The following is a 9,877-nucleotide window of genomic DNA, read 5'->3' as shown; positions in this document are numbered from 1 at the left end:
CCCGCCTACACAGATACACACTGAAGACGAAGAAAGAGCCCCACCCCTGGCAAAGCACCGTTCTCCAATAAACACACATGGCGCAGGCTGGACACGTCCTTTATTCCCGCCGCTCGTTACTCGTAGTACGTGATGGAGAAGTCGTAGAAGCTTCGAGGGGGCTGCTGCCAGTGGGTGGAGCTTCGCTGGTTGACGTGTTTGACAAACTTCAGAGTGTCTGTGTCCCTGTAGACCAACGCCAACGAGTTCTCTTCAGGCAGGACAGTCAAGAGCTGCGTGTACACACACACACACACACACACACACACACACGTGTTAACACGTGAACTACGCTGTTGTTGATGTGGGTCTTGAAATAAAAACATGGAACCAGCGGAACTGATCATTTTAATGACTTGAATGCGCCAACACACTCACCTCTTCATCCTCTCCATGAGCAACGTAAGAAGTGAAGCCGCCAAAGTCCTGCTGCCAACCTACACACACAGAAACAAAGTAAAATTCTCTCGTCCAATCATCTCCCACCGCCGTAAACTCCGCCTCTCCAGCTGACCTGCAACTTGTGTTTAGGAAAATATTTCTCTTTCTGAGGGTGGTAGTAGCCTAGTGGGTAACACACTCGCCTGTGAACCAGAAGACCCAGGTTCAAACCCCACTTACTACCATCGTGTCCCTGAGCAGGACACTTTACCCTGAGTGTCTCCAGGGGGGGACTGTCCCTGTAAATGTTTAATATCTATATTAATGAGTGAAGTTGTGTTATTATTTGCCATCATTACCAGAGCAGCCGAGTGTCAGCAGGAGGTCGAGGGCGAATTCTCGGTTGTCCGAGTCGTGCAGGAGTGTGTAACAGCCGCGTGTCCACCTGCGTATTTCACCCACACACACTGCAGTACTGCCGTCTGGAACACACACACAATCAGACATAACTACACTGGAGACCTTCATCAAAAGATGGACAGGCTGAGGAGGAATTCCACAAACATCTCAACATTTGCATTATTCACTAGAATTCAAAACATGTTAAATACAGAGGACACGTTTCACCGTGTCTCATAAGGACAATCGCGTCACTTCTCGTCTATGTGTCTGTATGGGAGGACTGACTGCTCAATCCAGTTTTCTCTCTGAAGCTCCAGAGTTAATAAATATGTCCACAGCAAGTAAGACCTTTTTTGATGGCTGCGGACGAAGTTGCCTGCTCTTCATCCTCCTCGTCATCCTCGCTGTCGGGGTCGTTGGCGAGCGTGTGCAGCTTCAGCCCCGTCAGGTTGGACAAGAGCAGGAAAAACGCTTCAGAGCAGAAGAGCTCCCAGCATGAACGTACAGAGTCCGGTACTGAGCGCAGGTCTGCAGCCTCATAGCATCTACACACACAAGATCAATCAAGATCCACTGACCACACCCACCTCATATCAATGGCCCCGCCCACACCAACACCGCTCTACCTCTTATTGGGAGGACCGCTCCGGTCCCAGTGGATTTCAGCCAATTGCAGTGCAGATATGACTTCTTTCAACTTTTCTTCCTGAGACACAAGAACAATTGTTGCACATTCTTATGTGCACAGTTGTGTGTGTGTGTGTGTGTGTGTGTGTGTGTGTCTCACCTTGAGGAAGTTGGGGAGGCGGATTTCTGAACTGTCTTCAAACTCCTGTTGAACACGGACCTGCTGTTCCAGATTCATGTAGACGTCACTGACCCACTCATATAGAACCGACTCCTAGACACACACACACACACACACACACACACACACACACAGCACCATTAAGGATGAGTGTAGCAGCTACAGAGGAACACAGTGGTCTCTCAGTCTCACTCACACACACACTAATATCGATCTTGACACCAATCAGCACTTGTATGGATAGTTGAATTCCAGCAGGTCGAGTTTGTGACTGAGATGGAGACGTTTTTATTTACTGCGGGAAGTCACCTCAGGTTTTATCATCAGACTGTTCCTTATCGCGGAGGTTTCCACCATGAAGATCTCAAGTCAGTTCTCCCTAAATTCCCTCAACACGTGACGAGAGGGAACCCCGCCCTCATCTCGGCCAATCAGACCACACAACTGTTATGCTGGTTCGCTCGTCAGGTGCACAAAACCGGTTCTGAAGCAGGTGAGAACCTGGCCAAGCTTCAGGGAGGCTACAACAAACCATCAACTTGGAGGAGTAACGACATCAGTCCATCACCACAAGATCTCATCAGAAGCTGTGCAGAGGTACGCGAGCTGCTCAAAGCTCGAGACTCCGCCTTCAGGAAGAACAGCGAGGACCAAAATGTCTCGAGCCATTACAGCAGCAAAGCGTGCACATCAACCGATCTTGTGTGGAGATCGTAAAGAACATAAAAAGTTTCTTGGTGTTCATCCAGAGAACCTCTCCTGGAAACTCAACACCAGCTCCCCAGCAGCGTCTTTAGCCCACCTCCCACCTCCCACTATGACCAGCTGTACCACAAGCCCAACACACACACACACACACACACACACACACACACTCACATCTCGGGGGAGGTGTTTTTGTCGAGGAAGAACAGGTTCAATGTAGCGTGGTGGTCTCGGGAGGGACGGGCCATGAAACCAGCCACTCAGAGACAAGCGACACTTGTCCTCCGCCACAACCTCCGACACCTGAGACACACACACACAGACGGACAGAGAGACCAACCGTTCATTTCATGATTATGCAAATCGGAGGGCGTGGTTTGTGTATAAAACTACAGTGGGTGGGGCTACCTGGTGAAACGACACAGGTGAAACTTCGAAGAAGACGAGAGAGTTCCAGCAGGGAATCAGAGACTTGACCACACATGCAGGCTGACCGTGTTCTAAACACACACACACACACACACACAAATTACAATTTACACACAGTGTTGTTTACAATAGATGTGCACACACACACACACAAAACACACCATCAGTGCTGTACAGGTCCAGCGCTCCTCCATCACTTGGTTGCCATGGAGGCACAAGGTAGAGGATGAAGGCGACGCGTCGACCCTCCAACTCGTCATCATGACACAGCAGGACATCTGGAGAGACGAGTTTACAGAGTCGGTGGATGCGTGGAGGGAGTGTGTGTGTGTGTGTGTGTGTGTGTGAAATCTCACCACAAATCCCACCTGCTTTAAACCCCGAAGACTTCAGTAATAAAAAATAATTAATTCAAGAAAAAGAAGTGCAATTCGTTCATCATATGTTGTACACAAAAAAAATTAATACTCGACAGTAGAGCACCAACGTAATAAAATATACAGAACATAAGAACCTGAACTTGACACCAGTCTCTAATCTGCTATTTAAAATCTGTAGCACACCTGCAAACCTCATCACAGCACGGAAACAGTCCATGTCAGACAATGGCTGCATTTCAATATTGCACTAGAGTGGTTTCATTCCACATCATGCTGAATGTTCTGTATTCCTTTATTCTTCTCTCTATACATGTTACCAGCTGGAAGCAAACACTGCTCTGAACTGTGGAGGGGGGTAGTGGCCTAGCGGGTAACACACTCGACTATGAACCAGAAGAGCCAGGTTCAAATCCCACTTACTACCATCGTGTCCCTGAGCAGGACACTTAATCCTGAGTGTCTCCAGGGGGGGACTGTCCCTGTAACTACTGATTGTAAGTCGCTCTGGATAAGGGCGTCTGGTAAAGGCTGTAAATGTAAATGAGATGTCTGAGGACATGGACTGGTCCTCAACATTTCTGGACTTTTGTTAATACAAACCTTGACCTTTGACAAATCCTTCCCAACGCTGCACTGACACCTAATGTTCCCTCTCTCACTCGCTCCTTCTCAAGGTTTCTCACTTTTTAATGGAGTGTTTCCTTGTTTGCAGAAAGTGTGGGTTGTTGTGTGCTTGTTACCTGTGTGTTGGTACTTAGCGCAGGACACGTCCACCGTTGGTTCAAGTTCCAGGTCCAACAAGTCACTGAGCCACAAACGAAACCAACCAAACAGCACAGACCTGACACACACACACACACACACACAGACCGTTAGAACCGCAGAACCTGGCACCAATTACCATCAACATTCTCTTCCTCCTCCTCTCACACCTCAGCTCCGTGATGCAAGGATCCTTTGAGGACTTGAGGTCATCAGACTGTAGATGAGAAGATCTGGGTTTATTCTCTTACAGAAGTCATACAGGTCGTTGTGTACCTGTGTGTAGTATTGTATATCGGTGTGTAGTTGTGTAAAGTTGTACATGTCGGTGTGTAGTAGTAGTGTATATCGGTGTGTAGTTGTGTAAAGTTGTACATGTCGGTGTGTGTAGTAGTGTATATCGGTGTGTAAAGTTGTACATGTCGGTGTGTGTAGTAGTGTATATCGGTGTGTAGTTGTGTAAAGTTGTACATGTCGGTGTGTGTGTAGTAGTGTATATCGGTGTGTAGTTGTGTAAAGTTGTACATGTCGGTGTGTGTGTAGTAGTGTATATCGGTGTGTAGTTGTGTAAAGTTGTACATGTCGGTGTGTACCTGTGTAAAGTTGTACATGTCGGTGTGTACCTGTGTAAAGTTGTACATGTCGGTGTGTACCTGTGTAAAGTTGTACATGTCGGTGTGTAGTTGTGTAAAGTTGTACATGTCGGTGTGTGTAGTTGTGTAAAGTTGTACATGTCGGTGTGTAGTTGTGTAAAGTTGTACATGTCGGTGTGTGTAGTAGTGTATATCGGTGTGTAGTTGTGTAAAGTTGTACATGTCGGTGTGTGTAGTAGTGTATATCGGTGTGTAGTTGTGTAAAGTTGTACATGTCGGTGTGTGAAGTAGTGTATATCGGTGTGTAGTTGTGTAAAGTTGTACATGTCGGTGTGTGAAGTAGTGTATATCGGTGTGTAGTTGTGTAAAGTTGTACATGTCGGTGTGTAGTTGTGTAAAGTTGTACATGTCGGTGTGTAGTTGTGTAAAGTTGTACATGTCGGTGTGTGTAGTAGTGTATATCGGTGTGTAGTTGTGTAAAGTTGTACATGTCGGTGTGTGTAGTAGTGTATATCGGTGTGTAGTTGTGTAAAGTTGTACATGTCGGTGTGTGAAGTAGTGTATATCGGTGTGTAGTTGTGTAAAGTTGTACATGTCGGTGTGTAGTTGTGTAAAGTTGTACATGTCGGTGTGTAGTTGTGTAAAGTTGTACATGTCGGTGTGTAGTTGTGTAAAGTTGTACATGTCGGTGTGTGTAGTAGTGTATATCGGTGTGTAGTTGTGTAAAGTTGTACATGTCAGTGTGTGTAGTAGTGTATATCGGTGTGTAGTTGTGTAAAGTTGTACATGTCGGTGTGTACCTGTGTAAAGTTGTACATGTCGGTGTGTACCTGTGTAAAGTTGTACATGTCGGTGTGTAGTAGTGTATATCGGTGTGTACCTGTGTAAAGTTGTACATGTCTGTGTGTGTAGTAGTGTATATCGGTGTGTAGTTGTATTAAGTTGTACATGTCGGTGTGTACCTGAGTAAAGTTGTACATGTCGGTGTGTAGTAGTGTATATCGGTGTGTACCTGTGTAAAGTTGTACATGTCGGTGTGTACCTGTGTAAAGTTGTACATGTCGGTGTGTAGTAGTGTATATCGGTGTGTACCTGGGTAAAGTTGTACATGTCTGTGTGTGTAGTAGTGTATATCGGTGTGTAGTTGTGTAAAGTTGTACATGTCGGTGTGTGAAGTAGTGTATATCGGTGTGTAGTTGTGTAAAGTTGTACATGTCGGTGTGTAGTTGTGTAAAGTTGTACATGTCGGTGTGTAGTTGTGTAAAGTTGTACATGTCGGTGTGTGTAGTAGTGTATATCGGTGTGTAGTTGTGTAAAGTTGTACATGTCGGTGTGTGTAGTAGTGTATATCGGTGTGTAGTTGTGTAAAGTTGTACATGTCGGTGTGTGTAGTAGTGTATATCGGTGTGTAGTTGTGTAAAGTTGTACATGTCGGTGTGTGTAGTAGTGTATATCGGTGTGTAGTTGTGTAAAGTTGTACATGTCGGTGTGTAGTTGTGTAAAGTTGTACATGTCGGTGTGTACCTGTGTAAAGTTGTACATGTCGGTGTGTACCTGTGTAAAGTTGTACATGTCGGTGTGTAGTTGTGTAAAGTTGTACATGTCGGTGTGTACCTGTGTAAAGTTGTACATGTCGGTGTGTAGTTGTGTAAAGTTGTACATGTCGGTGTGTACCTGTGTAAAGTTGTACATGTCGGTGTGTACCTGTGTAAAGTTGTACATGTCGGTGTGTAGTTGTGTAAAGTTGTACATGTCGGTGTGTACCTGTGTAAAGCTGTACATGTCGGTGTGTGTAGTAGTGTATGTCGGTGTGTAGTTGTGTAAAGTTGTACATGTCGGTGTGTACCTGTGTAAAGTTGTACATGTCGGTGTGTAGTTGTGTAAAGTTGTACATGTCGGTGTGTACCTGTGTAAAGTTGTACATGTCGGTGTGTACCTGTGTAAAGTTGTACATGTCGGTGTGTACCTGTGTAAAGTTGTACATGTCGGTGTGTGTAGTAGTGTATATCGGTGTGTAGTTGTGTAAAGTTGTACATGTCGGTGTGTGTAGTAGTGTATATCGGTGTGTAGTTGTGTAAAGTTGTACATGTCGGTGTGTGTGTAGTAGTGTATATCGGTGTGTACCTGTGTAAAGTTGTACATGTCGGTGTGTAGTTGTGTAAAGTTGTACATGTCGGTGTGTAGTTGTGTAAAGTTGTACATGTCGGTGTGTACCTGTGTAAAGTTGTACATGTCGGTGTGTGTGTAGTAGTGTATATCGGTGTGTAGTTGTGTAAAGTTGTACATGTCGGTGTGTACCTGTGTAAAGTTGTACATGTCGGTGTGTAGTTGTGTAAAGTTGTACATGTCGGTGTGTACCTGTGTAAAGTTGTACAGGTCGGTGTGTGTGTAGTAGTGTATATCGGTGTGTAGTTGTGTAAAGTTGTACATGTCGGTGTGTGTGTAGTAGTGTATGTCGGTGTGTAGTTGTGTAAAGTTGTACATGTCGGTGTGTAGTTGTGTAAAGTTGTACATGTCGGTGTGTACCTGTGTAAAGTTGTACATGTCGGTGTGTGTGTAGTAGTGTATATCGGTGTGTAGTTGTGTAAAGTTGTACATGTCGGTGTGTGTGTAGTAGTGTATGTCGGTGTGTAGTTGTGTAAAGTTGTACATGTCGGTGTGTACCTGTGTAAAGTTGTACATGTCGGTGTGTAGTTGTGTAAAGTTGTACATGTCGGTGTGTAGTTGTGTAAAGTTGTACATGTCGGTGTGTACCTGTGTAAAGTTGTACATGTCGGTGTGTGTGTAGTAGTGTATATCGGTGTGTAGTTGTGTAAAGTTGTACATGTCGGTGTGTACCTGTGTAAAGTTGTACATGTCGGTGTGTAGTTGTGTAAAGTTGTACATGTCGGTGTGTACCTGTGTAAAGTTGTACAGGTCGGTGTGTGTGTAGTAGTGTATATCGGTGTGTAGTTGTGTAAAGTTGTACATGTCGGTGTGTGTGTAGTAGTGTATGTCGGTGTGTAGTTGTGTAAAGTTGTACATGTCGGTGTGTAGTTGTGTAAAGTTGTACATGTCGGTGTGTACCTGTGTAAAGTTGTACATGTCGGTGTGTGTGTAGTAGTGTATATCGGTGTGTAGTTGTGTAAAGTTGTACATGTCGGTGTGTGTGTAGTAGTGTATGTCGGTGTGTAGTTGTGTAAAGTTGTACATGTCGGTGTGTACCTGTGTAAAGTTGTACATGTCGGTGTGTAGTTGTGTAAAGTTGTACATGTCGGTGTGTACCTGCGTAAAGCTGTACATGTCGGTGTGTGTAGTAGTGTATATCGGTGTGTAGTTGTGTAAAGTTGTACATGTCGGTGTGTACCTGTGTAAAGTTGTACATGTCGGTGTGTAGTTGTGTAAGTTGTACATGTCGGTGTGTACCTGTGTAAAGTTGTACAGGTCGGTGTGTGTGTAGTAGTGTATATCGGTGTGTAGTTGTGTAAAGTTGTACATGTCGGTGTGTGTGTAGTAGTGTATGTCGGTGTGTAGTTGTGTAAAGTTGTACATGTCGGTGTGTAGTTGTGTAAAGTTGTACATGTCGGTGTGTGTGTAGTAGTGTATATCGGTGTGTAGTTGTGTAAAGTTGTACATGTCGGTGTGTGTGTAGTAGTGTATGTCGGTGTGTAGTTGTGTAAAGTTGTAAATGTCGGTGTGTACCTGTGTAAAGTTGTACATGTCGGTGTGTACCTGTGTAAAGTTGTACATGTCGGTGTGTGTGTAGTAGTGTATATCGGTGTGTAGTTGTGTAAAGTTGTACATGTCGGTGTGTGTGTAGTAGTGTATATCGGTGTGTAGTTGTGTAAAGTTGTACATGTCGGTGTGTGTAGTAGTGTATATCGGTGTGTAGTTGTGTAAAGTTGTACATGTCGGTGTGTACCTGTGTAAAGTTGTACATGTCGGTGTGTACCTGTGTAAAGTTGTACATGTCGGTGTGTACCATGGTGTAAGGTTGTACATGTCGGTGTGTAGTTGTGTAAAGTTGTACATGTCGGTGTGTACCTGTGTAAAGTTGTACATGTCGGTGTGTACCTGTGTAAAGTTGTACATGTCGGTGTGTAGTTGTGTAAAGTTGTACATGTCGGTGTGTACCTGTGTAAAGCTGTACATGTCGGTGTGTGTAGTAGTGTATGTCGGTGTGTAGTTGTGTAAAGTTGTACATGTCGGTGTGTACCTGTGTAAAGTTGTACAGGTCCGTGTTTTTGCTGTGGAACGGCTGCCTCAGCAGCGCCCCCTGCAGGCGTGACGCGAACTCTTCGTCCCGCAGGAAGTTCCGGATCACGCAGTGAGGGAACGGGGAACTGTCCGCCTCTAGAGTCCCTACACGGGCGAACAGGAGACGCGTCTCAGGCCGCCGCCCTGACTGGTCCGTGTAACCGCGGAGTACCGGCGCTCACCGTGCGAGCAGCTCCCGCGGCTCCTCCACGCGTCCCGCAGGGCGCTCCGCGCCGCCGCGTCGTCGAGCTCCGCGTTGAGCTGCCCGCGACCCGCGCCGCGGCTCTTCTTCACCGGAGCTCCGCCACCGGCGCCCGGCCGCCGTTTCGCGCTCATGTCCGCCTCGTGGTCGCCGCCGGCGCGTCGCGAAAAATAAAACGTCATGACGTCAGTCACGTGAGACGTCGAGATGCGACGTGACTGGTGTTTACATTTACAGTATTTACCAGACGCCCTGATCAGTCAGTAGTTACAGGGACAGTCCCCCCCGGAGACACTCAGTGTTACGGTCAGTAGTTACAGGGACAGTCCCCCCCCAGAGACACTTAGGGTTACGGTCAGTAGTTACAGGGACAGTCCCCCCCTGGAGACACTCAGTGTTACGGTCAGTAGTTACAGGGACAGTCCCCCCCCGGAGACACTTAGGGTTACGGTCAGTAGTTACAGGGACAGTCCCCCCCCGGAGACACTCAGGGTTACGGTCAGTAGTTACAGGGAAAGTCCCCCCCTGGAGACACTCAGGGTTACGTTCAGTAGTTACAGGGACAGTCCCCCCCTGGAGACACTCAAGGTTACAGTCAGTAGTTACAGGGACAGTCCCCCCCTGGAGACACTCAGTGTTACGGTCAGTAGTTACAGGGACAGTCCCCCCCGGAGACACTCAGGGTTACAGTCAGTAGTTACAGGGACAGTCCCCCCCAAGAGACACTCAGGGTTACAGTCAGTAGTTACAGGGACAGTCCCCCCCTGGAGACACTCAGGGTTACGGTCAGTAGTTACAGTCCCCCCCTGGAGACACTCAGGGTTACGGTCAGTAGTTACAGTCCCCCCCTGGAGACACTCAGTGTTACGGTCAGTAGTTACGGGGACAGTCCCCCACTGGAGACACTCAGTGTGTTACGGTCAGTAGTTACAGGGACAGT

General features: G+C 46.7%; 1 protein-coding gene across 1 annotated transcript; it reads right to left on the bottom strand.

Moving 5' to 3' along the window:
• Window positions 1-83: 83 nt before the first annotated feature.
• ogfod1 (2-oxoglutarate and iron-dependent oxygenase domain containing 1) lies at window positions 84-9,094 on the bottom strand. The gene is made up of 13 exons (XM_028968899.1): window positions 8,918-9,094; window positions 8,695-8,840; window positions 4,077-4,123; window positions 3,885-3,985; window positions 2,926-3,042; window positions 2,744-2,835; window positions 2,510-2,638; window positions 1,610-1,723; window positions 1,449-1,528; window positions 1,171-1,367; window positions 780-902; window positions 418-476; window positions 84-272 (listed from the first exon to the last, which is right to left on the bottom strand). Exons 1-13 carry the CDS (start codon window positions 9,069-9,071, stop codon window positions 117-119), a joined length of 1,515 nt encoding a protein of 504 aa, XP_028824732.1. The 5' UTR covers window positions 9,072-9,094; the 3' UTR covers window positions 84-116.
• Window positions 9,095-9,877: the final 783 nt, after the last annotated feature.

The sequence above is a fragment of the Denticeps clupeoides genome, unplaced genomic scaffold (genome assembly GCF_900700375.1).
Source record: "Denticeps clupeoides unplaced genomic scaffold, fDenClu1.1, whole genome shotgun sequence".
Classification (NCBI taxonomy): Eukaryota; Metazoa; Chordata; class Actinopteri; order Clupeiformes; family Denticipitidae; genus Denticeps; species Denticeps clupeoides.
Note: the sequence above shows the minus strand (reverse complement) of the source record. Positions and strands in the feature narration are given on the sequence as shown.